Below are 21,426 nucleotides of genomic sequence, written 5' to 3'. Positions count from 1 at the left end.
AAAATGAAGACAGATTATAAGTAGTTGCCTCTCTGTGTGACAGGGTTTTTTGTTTTTTTGTTTTGTTTTTGAGAGAGTAAGAGCACAGGAGCAGGGTGGTCAGGAGGACAGGGGAGGAGAGGTGGAGGGAGAGGAAGAGGAATCTTAAGCAGGCTCCATGCTGCGTGTGGAGTCCCACACAGGGCTTGATCTCACCACCACGAGATCATGACCTGAGTCCAAATCAAGAATTGGACGCTTAACCAACCAAGCCACCCAGACATCCCTCACTGTGTGAGTTTTGACCTATTATTACTTAAATCATGTGACCTGTGAGACTGAAACATACCACTTAAGTTTTTAGTTCAATTTTTTATTGTAAAATTTACCATGTTAAACATTTTTAGTGTATAATTGAGGGGCATGAAGTATATTCACAGTTCTTTGAAACCATTAATACTGCCCATTTCTAGAACTTTTTTTTATCATTTCAAAGTCTGTATTCATTAAACAGTAACTTCCCCATTTCTTCCTTTTTTCCAGCTTCTGATAACCTCTTTTCTACATTCAGCCTGTATGATTTTAACTATTCTAGGTTCCTCACATAAGTGGAATTAAACAGTATTTGTTCTTTTGGTATACCACTTGATTTTTTAAAAAACGAGTTGCAGTAATTATAGATGAACGTTGTTTTTAATGAGGTATTTATAATTTTTTATAGATTTTTTTTTATTTAAATGAATGATGTGACCATTATTGCTTTAGTGCATCTTTGGGTATTATAGCAAGTCCTATATGAATTATGTGCTTCCATATTCTTAATGTTAGCTATGTTAATTTGTCTCAATAATTTCCAGTGTCCATAAAACCTGAGAAAATTTGTAGCTTTTAAGAAATCACACATCTTTATTGCCTGATAGCTTATGAAATGATCTCTTAGAGGTTTCTGAAGTCATAAGTCTAAATTTACACGTGCAGTCTTTTTACTTGAAAATTCTGGTGGTCATAAATTCTAGAACTTATTCAGTTCTGTCTTGAAAGAACTAGAAATAATTACATAGAACAAAACAGATTCTTGACTATTCTTTATGTCAGTGTTTAAGAACGAAGACAAGATGTTTTGAGTTCCTCAGAAGATATTAGAAAATGGAGACAATGACAAGTGGATAATGGCTTCAAAAAAATTAAAGACAAGTTTTTGGGGGGAAATGAAAATTCGACTTTCAGATTGGAATATCTCATAATACAGAAATATTGAAGATATTCTAAATGATTATATCTAAAAATTCTTTTCTTTCATGGTATCAACCTCATGTAGCAGAGCTCATTGGGCAAAATTTTTGCTGTTTTTGTTTTTAAAAGTTATTTCCAAAAGCTCATGTCAGAATGCTGGCTGCTCAACCGGCTGTTTACTTATCAGAGCATCTACTTTGCCTCAATGCTGCCATCTGGCGATTATTATGGAGATCGCAGCATGTGCTTAAGGCACCCTAAGAGATGCAAGGTGCAATCTAAGTGCTTTCTGCCACAAATCTCCCCGTTTTTGAGAAATTGAATAAAAGTGGGTTGTGTGGCAGAAATCTTAATTTGGTTATTGAGGCCATGAGATTACTTTGTGAGATTACTTTGTAAACAGAACATTTATATATTATTAAGATGCACATATCTTTATCAGGCTCTTGCCAACTCATTGTTCTAAGATAGTATTTTTGTTATTTATTTTTATTTCTACAAGGTAATTTAAGGTATTGAATGCTTATTGGATGCATACTGTTTGTTAGACACTGTTCTTACTGGATCCTATAGTACTGTTGACAGTATTAGCAATACAGTCGTGAACGAACACATGGAAATCAGAACTTTCATAGAGTTTATATTTAGTGGGGGACAAATAATAAGATACACACGCACATGCATGTGCATAATATGTTAATTAATGAAAAGGGTTAAGGAGAAGAAATAAAGCAAGAAAGGGGGATACAAATTATTGTGGTTGGTGAGTTGTTTTGAAATGTTAGATGCAGTGGTCAAAGAAAGCCTTACCAAGCAGGGGACTTTTGAGTAAAGATTGGAAAGATCTGGGGAAGAGCATGCAGATAGAAGGAAAGCAAATGCAAAGGCCCTGTGATTGGGACATCTGACTTGCAAGCTAGGAAGCTGGAGTAGAATGTAAGAGGAAGAGGGCAATAGAACATGAGGTCAGAGGGGTGTAATTGTGTATTTATATGTGGGGGTACAAGTCACATAAGGCCTTGTAGTTCATTTGGCATGTAATCTGAGATGGAAGGTTCTGGACTGGATGGAGGGTTTGGGGCAGCCGAGTGAGGTGCTCTGATTTACCTTTTAACAGGTTCACTCGGGCTGCTGTGTTTAATGGTATGTAAAGTCATTTGCTACAAACTTTTTTTCTTGTTTTATTAGCTGTAGGAACAGGTTCACTTTATATAGATATGAGAACAGTAGGCTTTAAGACTTAGTGTGGACAGATTTGGGAACAGCAATTGTATGTCATGGTGCATATCTCTGCACAGGTTTTTAAAAACTGTATTCATAGGTTATCAGTTATTCTTTGTGATACAGAATAATTGAAATCAGCTTGTAGAGTTTCACTTGGAAAATGGTATTAATATCTCTTCACTGTCCTAAAATCACCCCAGTACATTTTCAGATTCAAATCTTATAGTAAACCCAATGTAGTTTTAGCCCCTTTCTTATTTATTTTCATGCTTCTTAATATTTTAGGAATGAGAATGATCTGGAGTTGTAATTTTTTATGTTCTATTTAGGCATATTCTAAAACAAATCACACAATTACTGATCAGCAGTGCTGTTTGATCAAAGAAAAACTCATAGATTTATGTTGTAACCTAGATAATATGTTTAAACCACTTTTTTGGCTTGTATTCTTATCAGCTAAAATGACCAATCTTCAGAGTAGTAGTATGCTTTCCCAAATTGCATTTAAAATCCTGAAATTACCAATTAAGATACAGTCATTGCTAGTAATAGTATTTCTCTGTGGATTTAGTTTTGTTTTGGTAGCTGAAAAATTTATCATATTTGTGCTTGGTTCTGTGATGCCAAAGAGTAAATATCTTCAATGTGAAATGTGTAGGTGAGGGAAATTATAGCTGTACCCTCTGTATTACTGACAACTGTCTTTGTAATTTGAGTCTGTTTGGACCACTGTCTTTATTTGACTTAACAGATATCTTTTCAGCTTATGTCTTATTTTCACACTGTGCATATCAATACTGAATAACTAAATTGTACACCTGAAACTAATATTACACAGTATGTTAACTGAAATTTAAATAAAAACTTTAAAAATATCAATATTGTTTAAACTTAGGTAAGATTTCATACTGAGAACAATCAGCAAATTGTTTTGTCTAGTAAGTAGGCAAGGTCTAAGACTGTGGTCATTTGATAAGAATCAAAATAATTGAGTTAAACTATCTACACAGCTCTAAGTAGCCAGGCAGCCAGTTTGTCTAAATCACTCCCCTCCTCCCCTCACCAACTTTAATGAACACTTAAATGACATCAGTTATTTTGTTTTGAGATAGATAAAATCTAGTACTATGAAGTGATTGATCACATATAAAAATATTAACAGCAGTAATATTACAGAGATTATACAAGAATATATAGGGATAGTTTTGCTAAGGATTTCTTACGTATGATTTTAAATAACATTTTCTGTCATTGGGAACTGTATTTTCTAGATGATAAAGACACATATTTAAAAACACAAATTGCTCTGTCACTTTTAATTTTCGAACTGTTTTTCTGTGCTGAAGAATAACAATAATTTGTTTTTCAGACTTTCTCTTTTCTTCATCCTTGTATGTTTGCTCCCTTAAGTATGATATAATCTCCCTTACATATAATCTAATCCTAAAAGTAGCAGCAGATTAACCAAGTACTTTGCTATTACTAATGTTATTAATTATGGTAACTGAGTTTGAATCATAATACTATTCCTACTCTGCCCTACAGCTTCTTATAATGTAGACTTCTTCTCCACTATGACTGTAGGTTACACAGGATTCTTTATCTGAACCCAAGTTGTTCTTTTTGTAACCAGACTGCTGAAGTAATATAATATACTTTATATGTGAAAGTGGTACCGGTTTAGCACTAGTAGGTCATTACGTTGAATTATAACCTTATGTCCATATGCCACTAGTAGAGCTACTTTTTCATACTCTTACCCTATTGTAAAAGGAGGGTGGGGGTGGGGAGAGACCCAAGAAGAAGAATTGACACATTGGTCAAACATTGGTCTTCACAGCCTCTAAGATGATTTTTGTTCCTTTATTGAACAAATTCTTCTGACATGAAGTTCTTCCCATCTGCTTTTTAAAAAGTGTGTAGTGGGGGCACCTGGGTGGCTCAGTTAAGTATCTGACTTTGACCCAGGTTATGATCTTGTAGTTCCTGGGTTCGAGCGTCGCATTGGGCTCTGTGCTGACAGCTCAGAGCCTGGAGCCTTCTTTGGATTCTGTTGTCTGCCTCTCTCTTTGCCCGTCCCCCCACCTCGTGTGCACACGTGTGCGCGCTCTCTCTCTCTCTCAAAAATAAACAAACATTAGGGGCACCTGGGTGGCTCAGTTGGTTAAGCGTCTGACTTCAACTCAGGTCATGATCTCACAGTTTGTGAGTTCGAGCCCCGCATCGGGCTCTGTGCTGACAGCTCAGAGCCTGGAACCTGCTTCAGATTCTGTGTCTCCCTCTCTCTCTGCCCCTCCCCTGCTCATGTTCTGTCTCTCTCTGCCTCTCAATAAATAAACGTTAAAAAAAAAAAGTTAAAAACATAAAAATAAAAAGTTTTCTCTAAAACTTCAGAAAAGTTTTTGCAAAACCTCCCTATTCTTGGGTGCAATCATCATTTTTGCTGACTTGAACACATTTATACGATTCTTCTAAAATCACGCATTCCCAGCTTCTTGACTTCTTAATTTTTTTTTAAGTGTTTGTTTATTTTTGAGAGAGAAGGGGAGAGGGGCAGACAGAGAGAGAGAGAGGAACAGAGGATTTGAAGCAGGCCCTGTGTTGACTGCAGAGAGCCTAACACATGGCTTGAACCCATGAACCATGAGATCATGACCTGAGCTGAAGTTGAACACTTAACTTACTGAACCATCCAGGCTCCCCTTGCCTTCTTAATTTCTTTGTCTTTAATTATACTTTTTTCTGTCATCAGCTAGAGTGTTAACTTTATGAAAGTTGAGACTTTGGCTGCCTTTTTCACCATTGTTCCCTCAAATGTCTGTAATAGTGCTTACTAAATATTAAAGAATTCATGCACATTTGTCATTGGAGGTTTCCTTTATTAGCTAGGACTTTAGACTTAGAAATCACAAATTCTAAAGTTTCCCTGTGGACCCCAGTCTTCAATCCTTTTTTCTTCCTGTGGACCTTTGTTTTCATTTCATCAGATTTCCATGGTACTTTAACTCCAGACACTTTTTATCAACCCCCACCTGCTTATGATCCAGCCTCAACGTTGTGTCCCACCGTTTTAGTTGACCCTTCTTAACGCAGCACTCTGACCCCTGTGTAGTCAAAAATTCATATATAACTTTTGGCTCCACAAAACTAAATAGCCTGCTGTTAACCTGAAGCTTTACCAATAATGTAAATAGTTAATTAGCACATATTTTGTATGTTATATAATTATATACTATATTCTTATAATAGAGTAAGTTAGAGAAAACAAAATCATAAAATAGAGGCGCCTGGGTGTTTCAGTAGGTTAAGCATCCAATTCTTGATTTCGACTTGGGTCATGATGTCATGGTTCGAGAGATCGATCCCCCCTTGCACTGACAGTGCGGAGCCTGCTTGGGATTTTCTCTCCTTCTCTGTCCCTCCCACCAAGAAAAAAGTAAAAAGTAAAAATCATAAGGTAACAACATACACTTGTAAAAAACCCACTTATAAGTGGACCCAGATTGTTCAAACCATGTTGTTCAAAGGTCAGCTGTGTTTGCATTTGCATTCTAGTAGACTTTACCCTTTGGCTTATCTCATCAGTCTACAGCTCTCTGATTTTATCAGTCCAAGGCTGCAGAGGAGTTAAGGAAAGATGTAGAACTATTCTGATTGGAAACACTACAAATTACACTTTCTGATCTTAGCTGTGTGGTTAGGGCTGATTGACAGTTTTATTTTCCATCACTAATTGATTCTCTATCATCTTCCACACGGAGACTTCCAGCCTTTTTTTTTTTTTTTTTTTTTGCTTTTTGTAAATGCCCAAACTCATACTGGTCTACTTCTGTTTAAGTAAGTGACATTGTCTTCTATTTTAGTGAAGAGATAGAGGCCATTTTGTAGGAACTCCATCAACTTTTTCTCTCTTCTATTTTGAATTTATTCTCTATGTTAATAACATATTTTTCTGATTCTTTCTTGCCTGAAAAATGTGTGTCCACTTTCCATTTTGATAGGAGGGTTTTTTTTCTGCTATCTTTGCTCTTAGACCCAGCCAATCTCACTTGTCAGTTTTCTCAGTCAGCTTTCACTTTCTCCTGCTCTATCCAGCCAATTCCTGTCCCACTTTTGGCAGGCAATTTTTATTTCCTATTTTCCAGAAATAATGAATCTGTCAGAAATGAGCACCCTCAGCATTTCCCTTTTCCCACCATATCCCACCTACAAATAGTGTGCATTGATACCATCCTATACTATGAAGGGCAGTCCCTTTATCCCTGCTTTAAAATTCGTCCTTTTTTCAAAACCAGTATTAATTATCCAGTAGAACTTTCTGTAATGATGGAATTGTTCTATATTTGTATTGTCCAGTACCATAATCACTAGCCATATGTGAATGTTGAGCACTAGAAATGTAGCTAGTGTGACCAAGGAATTAAATTTATTTTATTTCAGATTTAAATAGCCACATGGTTTAGGGTCTACCATGTTGAATAGTATAGCTCTAAACCTTAACCATAAAATATGTTCCTGTTATTTCTTGTTTCTTGAATCTCTCTGACCATGTGTGTCGTCTTCTCCACATTTAAATAGGTTTAGTCTTTTGCATCTTAAATACCTAGAACACATCAAAACCTTTTGCCATTTTTTTAAGCCATATCTTGTCTGTTTTCTGTCCCTTCATGGCAGTTTCTTGGTTCCTATGACTTTAGCTCTTATCCTGTCATAGGATAAGACAAATCCTATCCTGAGAAAGGCTCACTATTAGTGAGGTCTCCAACTATTTCTCAGTTGTGCAATCCAGTAGATATTTTATCTTCCCCAAATTGATTGTTGGTTGCTCTCTGCTTCTTGAAATTCTTGTGTTAGGACTTCCTCTTCGTTCTGTTTTCCCTCAGACTGGTCCTTTCTTGTCCCCCCTCTTCCCCTGCCCCCATACTCTTCTGCTTAGACTTTGTCTCACTTCTCCAATCCCCTCTCCTTGTTCATTTTTACTACAACTTCACTCCTCTTGCTCACCAGGTGCTGTCAGTTATCACCTACATGTTGCTGCCTTTTAAATCTCTCTAGCCTATTCTAATTTCCAAACTCCAGTGTTGCCTTCATGAAGCCACCATCCAGGTCAAGAAAAAGAACATTATCAGCACCTCAGAGTCCCTTTCCAATTCACTGCCTCTTCTTTTCTCTCTAAAGGTAACTGCTGTCTCAACTTATAACTATATAGAACTGTTTTAGAACTTTATATAAATAAAATGATACAGTACGTAGTCTTCTGCGTCTTTTCTCTCATTCAGCATTGTTTGTAATAGTCACCCACGTTGTTAACTGTTATTTTCATTACTGTTTAATACTCTATGGATATAGCACAATTTATCTGTACACCCATTGCTGGTTATTTGGGTAATTTTTTGTTTGAGTAAATTTTGTTATGAATAATGCTGTTCTTACCATTTTTGTGTATGTTTTATTGTACATATGTGTGTGTGCTTCATTTGGTGGATATATTGCTAGGAATGGAAGTGCTGAGTCATATGATATGCCTTTAATTTTAGTGAATACTGTCAAATCGTTTTCAGAGTAGTTTTGTCAATTTATATTCCTATCAGCAGTGTTAAGAGTTCTGTTGTTCTAGTTTCTTATCAGCACTTAACTATTGCCAGTCTTTATAATTTTAGCGTTCATGAAGCTCTACCTCCTTGATGGCTAATGGGTTGAGCATCTTTTCTTATGTTTATTGGCCATTTATTATTTACGTACCTGCTGTTGTCAAGTGCCTGGTGAAGACTTTTGCCTAGTTTTCTATTGAATTGTCTGTCTTTTACATACTGACAGGTAAGAGTTCTTAATATATTCTGGCTGTGAGCCATTTGTTAGTTAAATATGTTGTTAATATCTTCCATTCTGTGGCTGGTCTTCTCACTTAGTGTTTACTTCCAATTTCTACTCCTCAGTGAAGTCTTTCCTAGCTTTACTCCCTGGTTCTTTTTTATATTCCTTTTTAAAGAAAGGATGTGGTAGTCTTTACCACAGCCACAATTATTAAGACAACTTCCAGCTTTTCATCTCTCATTTCGTCTCTTGGCTGAGCAAGAGACATTATTGATGTACCATCCAACTCTTTCACTAATCCACTTCCTTTTCAAGATTTTTCCTCTAACAGCCACTTAAATTTTGGTATTCTGACCTTAGGTCTCTTCTTTCTACCTGTTCTCCATGAGGGAACTCCTCAATTTTGAGAATCTTAATGCCATTTTATAGGTATATGATTTCTAGATTATTTCCAGACTAACCATTCTCCTGGACTTCAGATTCCTGTATCACAAAGCCCATGGGCATTGCTACATAGATGCTCCATAGGCATTTTAAGCTCCATGAGTCAGTCCCAAACTAAGCTCATCCCCCTCCTCTCAAGCTTGATTCTATATTTTCTTTGAACACCTTCCCTGTCAAGTACCTCCAGAAGAACTTAAGTCTGGGAAACCTTTCCTTGCTACCCATTTCCCCCGCTTGATTCCTCTGTTGTTTCTCATTGTAACACTTCTGTAATAGCACTGACAGACATTTTATCTGTTTTCACCAGTTGTCTAAAAGAATCTTGAGTTCTTTATGCCTCTCTCCCATATAAGTGGTTGAGATTTGACTGAGATTGCCTTCAGCTAAACACATCTAAAATCAGACTCAGCATCTTTGGTTTTCTTCTGATTTTCTTCTTTAAAATGACTTACCTTTCACACCATCTTTTCATTAAGTCAGTCTTATTAAACTCATTTCCTTTTCTATTACCTTCCACAACTAGTTTATTTCTAAGTCCATAGCTGTTTTTTCTGTTCCATTTTTTTTAGCTTTGGTTCAGGTTCTTGTCTTCACCAGACTATTGTGGTCATTGTTTAAATGTTCTATCCATCTTTAGGTTTCTCCTCATTCATCTTTGATATTGCTACTGGATGTTTTGCTCAAATACAGGTGATTTTCTTTTGGTTCAGTAGCCTTCTATTGTTTTCTTCCTGCAGTGTAAAATCCAACTTTATAAGACATTCAGTGGCAGTCTTCACAAACTGAAGTGATCTACCCACCCTCTCTACTACCACTTATGACAGAAACCATATCCTTTAAGCACTGGCTTTAGCAGACTGCACACCTAAATTTATCTTATTTATGTTACCTGTACTGCCTTTCTCTCCATCCTTTGGGCTGGAGGGGAAGGGGGTAACGTTGTAGAGCCACATGTAAGCCTAGGTTTAAACCCAGTTTTAACAATTGTTTTGTCTATTGTCCTTGGACAAACTTCTCAAGATCCCATAGCCTAGTACTAGTACTTAATACATGTTATCTTCCTCTTTCAACCCTTCTCCTCCAAACCACAACTGAAATTTATCTTTTATACTTGTACAGAGTACTTATTGGTTGTCTCTTCTACCACTTAAGGTCTGCTGCCTTGTATGGTGTTTATTTCTGCACATTTTATCACTTCTCTGACACCACATACCTTTTAAGGTCTGATACTATGATTTCTTATGCCTAATTCAGTTGAATTTTTTGTTTTAGGTGAAGGATTTGCTTTGTCCAGTCCATATTGTGTCATTAAGTTTCTGAGTGAAAATGATGGTTGGTATGTGATTTTTTTGGACCAAAGTTGTCACTAGAAGGACTAGTTGTAAAGGCCCAGCCAAAGCAGGCTTTGTTAAAACTCCCTTACTTAGTTGGAAATTTAGGAGAGTGATACAGTTGTCTTGGTTACATGTAACTCTCATAGGAATTTAAAACTGTAATTTTAATGTCTTTGAATTAATACTGAAAATAAAGTACTCGTACCTGAGTGAATTGTTTTTTTCTTTGTAGCCTGTTGCTGAACCAATCCCCATCTGTAGTTTCTGTCTTGGTACAAAAGAACAAAACCGAGAAAAGAAGCCAGAAGAACTCATCTCCTGTGCCGACTGTGGCAACAGTGGTATGTAATCTCCTTTATTCCTTCTGATGTATGCTCTCAGGCAGGAGGGAAGTGTATTTAACTGAGATGGTATCCTTGATCCTTATAAAACAATACTTTGATGCTGGTTTTAGGTAACTGAGATGAATCTTCTAGGCGAGGGAGGGATTTAAATGTATAGTTGACATGTTTTATTCAGTTAATTTCAATCAGGTCTTAGTTTTGGATTTTTGTTTTTTATAAAAATCTTTCCACAGACTTATTTTTTCTTGTTGATCTTTATATTTGACTATCAAACATCTGTTCAAATCACAGCAATCAGTTTGAAATTATTGCTAGCTTCTTTAATAATCACTACTTATCTTTCTTGATTTATGCATCAGGCTTTATGAATAGAACGGGGATGATAACACGTTTGTTCTTCTTGATAGAAACTTACATGTGTCACATTGGGAAATGGAATGTTGACACTGCAATTTAGTGAGCTGTGTGAGATCCTGAGGTCTAAAAAAGATTTTGCAAAGACTCTTCTAGTTTGTCAATTCTAGAGATATTCTTGGTCTATATTTTCAGAACTTAAAAGTTTTTGTAGGAAGGCCTTAGTAAATCAACATTATCTCTGATCATTGGCTTAATTTTCAGTGTTTTATATCTATAACAACCATGATTTAGTCAAGAAACCAGAAATCACTGTAGATACTTCAAGAGGAAAGAAATTTAATGCGAGAACAAAATATTTGTGAAATTATTAGAAATGCTGAAGAGGAGAGCTCTAGGCTGGGCTTTAGGGACTGATCTTAGAATATCGCAGGAGTGATCCACCAGGGGAGTCACTATATCTGTCTCCATCTGGAAGAGGTGGAAGCAGGGGGCTACTGGGCTGTAGCTGGATATTGAAAGGCTGAATTTGGCCATCGCCACATTTACCTCTGGATGGCCACGAAGGTGAAAAGTGGCTGGGTACTGGCAGTACCAGAAGAAAAGTGGTCTTTGTTTCATTTCTCCCTTTCAAAAAGTCACTCAAACATCCAGTTGGTAGGAGTTAATTCATATCTAGAGCCAAGCTGCAAAAGAGTCTAGGAAGTACAGTTTTTAGCTTTTTGGTTTTTGTTGATAGAAGGCTTTAAAAGAAGGTGGGAAGGGATCTTGAGTGGTAGGTGACCATATTCCAGCATAATAATCACAAACCATAATGAACTTGGGATGGATTTTACAGTTAAATATAAACCATAAAATCATAAAATATTAGATAAAAATATAGTGACATGTCCTATAATGCATTGACTTCCAAACTATTTTAGTAGGAGCACACTTAAGAAATTGTATGGGAGCCCAAATACATAAAACAGATAAAAATCTACTCAGGTGAGGTGGGAATAAAATGGGGGTGGAAGGAGAGTTGTGGTATACCCCTGTCTTCTAAGAAGCATTATATTTGGGGTGGTCTCTGAGTTCTTTGCAATTTGAAAACAGTAGAGGGAACTTTTAAAGAACTAGTAGAATAAATAACTATTGGTTATGTGTTGCTATAGAAGCAAACCACCCCAAAACATAGCAGCTAAAAGCAACAACAGTTTTTAATTCATGTTGTTCCTGTTAGGAATTTGGGAATGGCCTGCCTAAGTCATTTTTACTTGGAATCTTTCATGAGGTTGCAATCAAGATTTTAACTGGTACTCAGTTATCTGAAGGCTTCCATTCCATGATAACTCACTTGGCTGGCATGTTAATGCTGCCTGTTGACAGGGAGCCTCAGTTCTTTGCCATGTGGATCTCTTCATAGGGCTGTATGAATTGCCCACAGCACATTGAGGAGGGCACCTGTTGGGATGAGCACTAGGTGTTGTATGGAAACCAATTTGACAATAAATTTCATATTAAAAAAAAAAAATGAATTGCCCACAGCATCCCCTAAGCAGGTATCTGATAGAGGTAGCAAGGTGGAATCGGCAATATCTTTTGTTACCTAGCCTTAGCCTGTCATTGCAGCACACAAATCAGCCCTATTCTGTGTGGGAGGGAACTACACAGGTGTCAATTGGTATTCTTGCCAGAAGACAAGAACGTTTGGAGGGCAGCTTGGAGCCTGACTATTACAGTAGGCAAGGAAGAAAACTATGAACATAGTTAAGTATATGATATTTGATATTACCAAAGTGAGAACTAAAATACCCGAAATTTTAAAAAGTAAAAAATTTTGGGGGAAAATAATTGCATTATATATGATAAAGGGCCAAAAGCTATGAAGAGCGTGCTTACATTTCTAGCATAAAGTCAAAGGGCAGAGCCTATGAACGAAAGTTAATTGTTGAACATATTAAAAAAACATTTTACCCAAGTAATTATAGGCATGCACACCAGTGCAGCAGTGAAAGCAATTTTATAACTTTTATAATAATAAAATTTGAAAGATAAAAGAGCCCAAACCTAGAGTTGATGAAATTGTATTAAAACGTTGGTACTTTGCTGGTATGTTTCTTTCATTTCACTTACCAACCCCACTTACAGAAATTTATTTTAAGGAATTAATTTAAAAGAAGGATGGGGCACCTGGGTGCCTCAATTGGTTAAGCATCTGACTCTTGATTTCAGCTCAGGTTATGATCTCACGGTTCATGAAATGGAGCCCCACATCTGGCTCCATGCTGACAGCTCAGAGCCTGCTTGGGATATATTCTCTCTCTCTCTCTCTCTCTCTCTCTCTCTCTCTCTCTGCCTCTCTGCCTCTCTGCCCCTCCCTTGCTCACATTTGCATATTCTCTCCCTCTCTCTCAAAGTCAATAAATAAAAGAAGGGAAGAATCTGTAGATATAAAATAATTCATTGTAGTATTCTATTACAGGTAGTAGTTTAATTAGTTAACAATAGGGAAGTAGTGTCAGGTAGGTTATAGTTTAAAGAATATAAAGTTTACTTGACTAAAAGGATGAAGAAAAGCAAAACAAAACTGTATGTACTCTATAATTAAAACCATGCAAGCACCTTTAGGAAGTCTACAAAGGAAAAGTAGAACAGGAAATGGCTAATCTAGGACGAGGAGATTATGAATGAGATTTTTACACTTCCTCTCCCATTTTCCTTTAATGTCAGTGATATTTTGATAATAAACTTCATATCATCTCATAAAAGAGAAATTTAGGAATAGAAGAGAGAGGAGAAAAAATAACCAGGCTTTTCTCTCACCAAAGAAAAATAAACATAACCAACTTTTAGAGGAAAAGGACAAATCTTCCCAGAGTGAAGGCAGATTTACTTTTCTATAATTTTGAGAATCAAACGATACTCTTTTGGAAGAGGAAAATTTTTTCTGTTGCTGTTAATTTTGATCACAATAGAAATATTGTTTAGGTATTAGTTTTTAGCTTGAGTGCCTTAAAATATGAGGAAGTAGCTCACTTTAAATGATGGGATTTAATAAAAATAGATTTTCAGTTATAAAAGTAATACGTTATTGCTAAAAAAATTGAGAGCACAGAAGGGTATAAAGTGAAAGGTAAAATCCTTATTCAAAATGTTTATAGTTTTGAGGCACCTGGGTGGCTGAGTCAGTTGAGCATCCAACTTTGGCTCAGTCATGATCTCATGGTTCGTGGGTTTGAGCCCTGAGTTGGGCTCTGCGCTGACTGTAAGGAGCCTGTTTGGGATTATCTCTCTCTCCCTCTCTCTGCCTCTCCCCGACTCAAGGGTCGGTCTCTCTCTCTCTCTCTCTCTCAAAATAAATAAATAAAATTTATAAAAAATATTTTAAAAATCAAGATGTTTATAGTTTCATATCTTAGGACATTATAGTTGCAAACAGTTTTTGTGTCCTTCCAGAAATGACCTGAGCATATTATGTATTGGTATACGTATAAGCATGTGTATACCCATGATGCTTTAATGCAGGCTTATTACAAGTTAGGAGTTTGTCAGGTGTTTTATAATCATATTGGGGAGGTGGTGTACTAAATTATACTTAGCATCAGTACAACTGAATTGGAATGCCAAATCCTGATGAGACACATATGGCAAGCTTCCAAGGGCATCTCTTCTTTGATACATATTTTGATTTAAGGTAATTGCCTTTTTCTTCATCATTCCTTTAATACAATTACAAAATGATTCTTGATTGTTTCATTTGAGAATTTTCCCCTCCTGTTAGGTCATCCATCCTGTTTAAAGTTTTCCCCTGAATTAACGGTTAGAGTGAAGGCCTTACGGTGGCAGTGCATTGAGTGTAAAACGTGCAGCTCCTGTCGAGATCAAGGCAAGAATGCAGTGAGTATCCTTGCTTTCTGATGTGACTATTTCATGTAGAAGTAGAGTGTACACCTAATATTTTCCTCAAAGTTTTGTTGATTATTTTTCATTCCCTTGGACCAGCAGAATTTGAAACACTGGTCCCATTCAATTACACATCATTAGTTTAGAATACTTGGTATTTGAGACTTGGATTCTTTCTATTCCAGGTAGTTTCTAAAACACCTTAATTCTATGTTTGCAGAAAGACTAAGCTACTTTAAAGAAATACTTCTGAAATTTGTTTGAGTATTATGGAGGCGCATTCATTTAGGAATGGTCAGTGTATTAACTACAAATCATCCTTTTCTCTTTTCCATTAGAACAAACTAAAGTTAGCTTATATCTGAAAGTTATGAAACTGTAGTTCTTTATTAAAGATTAGATGAAGCAAAACTTTTTGCTAACTTGGAGTGTCCATTTACTCAGTTTAATGCAAATTAAGGAAACTTTTACTACTATAGTAGCTCGTCATCTTTGTGAGATCATTGAAGCTTTCTAGGTTTTATGAAGCCGTGATCCTGATGTGTTTTTGTTTCATAAGGTTAAGCAGAACTGTCCCTTCTCTTTTTTAGGATAATATGCTCTTTTGTGATTCCTGTGACCGAGGTTTTCACATGGAGTGTTGTGATCCGCCACTCACCCGGATGCCAAAAGGTGAGAAATACTTCCTGAAGTCAGACTGGCACTGTAATGGGCATGTCCGTGAAAGCACTTTTTGTCTACTTTGTTAAAATGAAAGAATAATTTCTGTCTTTCTATTTGGGGTTGTATAAGTAGGAAGAGAGCTGGCACCTTAAAGGTGGGGACAGTCTGTTTAGGCATCTTGACATTCCTATGTGTATGGATTCATTATTATCTTCCTCTATTTTCAATGTTTAAGTATCCATGGAGAGTGAAGTGGTTCATTTATGAGTATTTGCCAGTCCTATAGCTAGAGGACAAAATACATGCCTTATGTAATTTTGAAATATCTCTTTCTATAAAGGAAGAAATGAAATTGTATTAGATCATGTTGATTATATAAGTATTGGTTATTTCACTGTTCATCACTTTTGAAAGGCCTAGAGCCTTTTTTTTTAATAAAATAATTTGTAAACAGATAATTTTTGTGTGTTAAATCATAAGAATATAGCTTAGTGTATTCTATTCTTTTGACTCCTATTCCTTGACAAGTATTTGGTTGGGATGTAACTGCCTGTTGGTTGAACTTCCATCCTATTATATGCTTATAGTTTCTTTAAAAAAAAACAAAAAAAAAAAAAACAGTGTCTCCTGCTTTGCCTTATCATAAATTCCATTTTTAACTCTGTTTTTGTGACTTAACAGGTTTCTTAAGTAAAATGCTTATAGAGTATTTTATAATTTCTGCTCAGAAAAAATTTTCCTGTGGATGGAAAGGGACTCAACCTTAGGTATAGTTAAGTTATTCCACTTAGAATCTTAACTTGAGTCTCTTCTTATGTCACTCTTATGTCACCCCCTTTGCTACCTTTTCCATTTACTTGGAAGTTTGGGTAACAGGTCTTCTGAGAATCCTTCAAGATAAGAAAGATTTTCTTAGGACTTCATTTGTTTGTATTTAATGCCTACAAAAGAAGTTTTATAGCAGCTTAAAGCAGGAATCATTTTATTTTGAAATAATTGCAGACTGACAGACAAGTGGCAAAAATAGTACAGAGACTTCCTACTGTACCCATTACACAGCTTCTTCTAATGTCAACATCTTATAAAACTGTAGTACAATTACTGAAACCAGGAAACTAACATTGATATGATACGATTAGTAAATCTATACACCTTATTTGAATTTGTGGTCCAAAATCCAGTGCTGGATTTCATACTGCATTTAATCATCATGGGTCTCTTCCAGTCTGTTAATTCCCTAGACTGTCTTTCCTGACCTTGACACTTTTGAAGAATACTCATTAGCGATTTTGTAGAAAGTGCTTCAATTTGGGTCTGTCTCTTTCTTTATAATGATTAAATTAAGATTATGAAGTTTGACAAGAACACCACAGAATTGATACTGTGCCCTTCTTAGTGCATTGTAGTGTAGGTGTATAATACTAATATGTTTTATTACTGGTAATGTTAACTTTGATCACTTGATTACAGAAGAAACCTGACCTTAAAGTTATTCTTTTTCCTCTTTGCACTGACTTTAGCATCCATCAGTGATTCTTGTTTGTACCAGTTTTACTTTGGTGTTTGCATATTGATTATTTTTCAGCTTCCATCATCCCTTCTGTATTTACTAATTGGAATTCTGCTGTAAAGAAGAGCTATCGCTTTTCCCATTTATTTATTCAATTACTTATATTCTTATGGACTGATGGGTATTTATTTTACTCAGTGGGTTATAATCCATTGACATGATTATTTCTTTTTTTTTTTGTTCAGAATGACCCAGATTTGGCTATTGGGAGCTCCTTCAAGTTGGCTTGTAGGTCCTTTTGACATGCCTTCCTCATCTTTTGAATACTTTTCCATTTTCTGGCACCATGAGATGCTTCAGGTTATCCAGTATTTTCCCTGCTTCAGTCCTGGAATCATCTATTACTTAAGGAAACCTGGCTTCTTTTCTTGTAGAATCTGGGTGCCAGGTATAGACCATGGTTTTTTTTTTACCTGAGGATCAGTGGACTTCAACCATATGTGGGCTTCAGAATACTTGTGCGTCTTTTCCAATCATTTGTAGAATTTTGTGTGTGTACGTTTTCATGTTTATTTTTTTAGGGGGCTTTCATCAGTGTTTTAAAAGCGTTCTTGACCTAAAAGTGGTTAAGAACTACTGGCTTAGAGTATCTGAATTCTTTCAGTGTATCTGTGTCTATTGTGCTTTTATGTGGAATTTGATTTTTTTATAGGTATGTGGATATGTCAAATATGTCGACCTAGGAAAAAAGGACGAAAACTTCTACAGAAGAAGGCGGCGCAGATAAAACGGCGCTATGCTAACCCAATAGGACGTCCAAAAAACAGGTTAAAGAAACAAAACACGGTGTAAGTTGTACTTGTGGCAAGGTGAGGGGAGAAAAGAATAGGGTTTGTCTATAGTGTAGGAGTCACTTGTTTGCTTTATGAAAAAAATTTTCAGTTGTTACAACTGGCACTTTCATGTAATAAAAAGGGCTAATACTTACTGAGCTCTTAATAAAGAGCTCTTTATTCAGTAGAATAAAGTTAGAACAAAGTTATTAAAGTTCTGAGTGTCTTACAGTGTGTTAATCATTTAATTTTCCCAACAACCAAATGAAGTAGATACTATTGTTACTCTTATTTTTCAAATAAGAAGGAAATAAGGAAACTACATTTTATACTAAATGTTGAACTGGGATTAAAACCCAAGTAGCCTGGCACCAAAGTCTGACTCAGCCACTGTCTTATATTGTTCCTCTTATGTAAACAAAGAAAAAATTACGTTGCTATAGCATTTCATAGATTTCTCATGTAGTCTCAGTAGTTTATATTAGATGTACAAATCACTGCGTAGCTTTTTCTGTTGAGGTCATAGCTGAGTCGCATTTCTGTGTCCTGATGTAAAATAAAATAATGTGTTTTTCATCTATTAGCAGAAATCAGGTATATAATTATCCCTTGTGGACTAGGAAACTGGGCTATGTCTGGAGGAGGTGGGGCAAGATTTAGTAGTAGTTTTTTTTTTGTTTTTTTTTTTTATGGAGTATTTCTATAAGTAATTCCCCTTTGATAATATGCAAAATATCTTTAAGCCTATAAACCTCTATTAAAAATTTTACCCACCTTTTCTACACTTAAGAGTGTCTTAAAGATGACAGTCTTAATAACTGAAAGGAATGGGCATTAGCAGCTTGAAATATATAGCACCAGTATTGTAGTTCATATTTTAAATCTTAAATCTAAGCTTTAAAATATTCCTATGAGATAATCTTTTGATTTCTGACTTTCAGAGGGTAATACATCCTTGTGTTTAAAGGTAAAGTGTAACTCTGAGTTGGTGCAGAGATCATGAGACTTTATACTTGGAAGGGTCTTAGTTGTCATCTGGTCCAACTCTCATTTTACAGATGAAGACACTGGTGTTTAGACAATGTGATTTCTCCAAGAGGTATAGCTAGAAAGTGGCAGAATTATGAGTCAAACATGGCTTCTGACTCCCAACCTAGGATTCATTTTGCTATAAAATATTAGGCTTCCTGGAAGTAGATATTTCTAATAACAATATTATTTCTCATTCCCTATAGTATTTATGATTTATGGAATATTCTTAACTGTGGTTTTTTTTTAATAAAGCCACAGGTTATTTACCAATTACAAGTTATATATTAAATAGAAACCTTTTAAAAATTTCTTTTTTAATAGTTACCCTTTTCCCTGTTTGATTCTTTAGATCAAAAGGTCCCTTCAGCAAAGTTCGAACTGGTCCTGGAAGGGGTCGTAAACGTAAAATCACTCTCTCCAGCCAATCAGCATCGTCATCAGAAGAAGGATATTTAGAGCGAATAGATGGCTTGGACTTCTGCAGAGATAGCAGTCACCCCTTGAAGTTCAACAAGAAAACCAAAGGGCTCATTGATGGCCTTACCAAATTCTTCACCCCTTCCCCTGATGGGCGGAAACCTCGAGGGGAAGTGGTAGATTACTCTGAGCAATATAGAATCAGGAAAAAGGGCAACAGAAAATCAAGCACTTCAGATTGGCCCACAGGTAAAAGTTCACTTAGAAGCAAAATGTATTCCACAAGTGCATTATTTGAAATAACACTAGTTATCTGGAATAGGTTTATTTGATTATTAAACACTGGTTATGGAATAGAAGAAGATATTAAAGATACTTATTTAGATGAAAGTAAGGTGGTAATAACTATGGCAGAAATTGAGAGGCTGAAGATGAAGTTGCAAGAATGGACAAATAAGAGCTCGTAGGAAAAAGATGGCGCTTTTTTGGTAGAACCACAAAGAATCTTCCTATAGAAATTTAAGGCATAACCTTAAGTCAAGAATATCTTTACATTTCATAAATTACAAAATAAATCATGTGATGAGCATCATGATGCTTGCTTTATTTCCAGAAAGAAATTATAAAGAATGTGGGTAGATAAAATACTGTTGATCAAGTAAGTATAGAGAAAAGACCAAAATTTTTCTACTTCAAATCTTGGCAAATAGATTTGTAATTTTTCATGAATTATACTTTAAAAGAGAGAAAGAGAACTACAGCTTCAGATAATTTACTTATGTATCAGGCTGTTTCCTACTTTTCATTTATTTACTTAAAATTCAATTTATTGAAACTGAAAAACAAAAAAATTCATCATTTCTCCTACCCTCTACCTTACCCCCTTCTTCTGGCAACCACCAATTTGTTCTGTTCTCTGTATCTAGGAGTTTGGTTCTATCTATCTATCTATCTATCTATCTATCTATCTCTAGATTCCACATACAAACAGCATACATGGTGTTTGTTTTTCTCTGTCTGACTTCACTTAACATAATGAGGTCTGTCTGTTGTCAGAAACGGCACGATTTGGTTTTTTTGGGGGGTTAGTTTTGCAACATACCCACTTTATTTCATTTCAGCACAGCTGGTGGTTGGGTTAGGAATTGCTAGGTTTTTGTTTTTGTTTTGGCTGAATAAGATTATATACTTAGACACACACTGCAGTTTCTTTATTTATGGACACTTAGGTTGCTTATATATCTTGGCTATTGTAAGTAATGCTGCAGTGAACATGGGGGTGTACATATCTTTTTTTTTTTTTTAACTTTTTTAACGTTTATTTATTTTTGAGACAGAGAGAGACAAAGCATGAACGGGGGAGGGTCAGAGAGAGGGAGACACAGAATCCGAAACAGGCTCCAGGCTCTGAGCTGTCAGCACAGAGCCCGACGCGGGGCTCGAACTCACGGACCGCGAGATCATGACCTGAGCCGAAGTTGGCCGCCCAACCGACTGAGCCACCCAGGCGCCCCTGTACATATCTTTTTAAATTGTTTTTGTTTTCTTTGGATATATACCCAGAAGTGGAATTGCTGGATTTTATGGTAGTTCTATTTTTAAGTTTTGAGGAACCTCCATAATATTTTCCATAGTGGCTGCACCAATTTACATTCCTACCAGCAGTGCAGAAGTTCCCTTTTCTCCACATTTTCACCAACACTTGTAATTTCTACTCTTTTTGATGATAGCCATTCTGACAGGTGTGAGGTGATACCTTCTTGCGTTTTAGATTTGCATTTCACTGTTGATTATTGATGTAGAGCATCTTTTCGTGTACCTGTGGCCCATCTTTATGTCTGTGGTGGTAAAAATGTTCAGATCTCCTCATTTTTAACTAGATTGTTTTTTGCTATTGAGTTGGATGAGTTCTTTATTATTTTGGATATTGACTCTTTTTTGGATATGTGATTTGCAGATATCTTCTTACGCAGTGTGTTGCCTTTTTATTTTGTTGTGCAAAAGCTTTTCAGTTTGATATAGTCCCACTTACTGTTTTTTGCTTTTGTTTTTGCTTTTTGGTATCAGATTAAAAAAAAATTGTTAAGAACTGTTGAGGACTTTACCACCTATGTTTTCTTTTAGGAGTTTTACAGTTTCAGGTCTTAAATTCAAGTCTTTAACCCATTTTGAGTTACTTTTTGTGTGCGGTATAGTAGAGTTGTATAGCTTCCTTCTTTCACATGTGGCTGTCCAGTTGTCCCAACATTATTGAAGAGGCTATCTTTTCCCCCATTGTATATTCTCACCTTGTTTGTTGTAAATTAATTGACCATGTATGCATGGGTTTATTTATGGGTCCTCTATTCTGTTGCATTGAT

The 21,426-nt window shown here is 35.9% G+C and overlaps 1 protein-coding gene across 4 annotated transcripts in view; it reads left to right on the top strand.

Annotated features, from left to right (window-relative positions):
• Positions 1 to 21,426, top strand: part of KAT6A (lysine acetyltransferase 6A) — a 113,972-nt gene that overhangs the window by 47,826 nt on the left and 44,720 nt on the right. For 3 of the 4 annotated variants that reach the window (XM_049631487.1, XM_049631489.1, XM_049631488.1), the window contains 5 exons: positions 10,261 to 10,369; positions 14,490 to 14,605; positions 15,202 to 15,283; positions 17,497 to 17,632; positions 18,999 to 19,315. In XM_049631487.1, coding sequence (XP_049487444.1) covers positions 10,261 to 10,369; positions 14,490 to 14,605; positions 15,202 to 15,283; positions 17,497 to 17,632; positions 18,999 to 19,315 — 760 coding nt within the window. The remainder of the gene's footprint in view (positions 1 to 10,260; positions 10,370 to 14,489; positions 14,606 to 15,201; positions 15,284 to 17,496; positions 17,633 to 18,998; positions 19,316 to 21,426) is intronic. The other variant, XM_049631490.1, reaches the window with a different exon arrangement.

This window comes from Panthera uncia, chromosome B1 (assembly GCF_023721935.1).
Source record: "Panthera uncia isolate 11264 chromosome B1, Puncia_PCG_1.0, whole genome shotgun sequence".
In the NCBI taxonomy this organism is placed as follows: Eukaryota; Metazoa; Chordata; class Mammalia; order Carnivora; family Felidae; genus Panthera; species Panthera uncia.
Note: the sequence above shows the minus strand (reverse complement) of the source record. Positions and strands in the feature narration are given on the sequence as shown.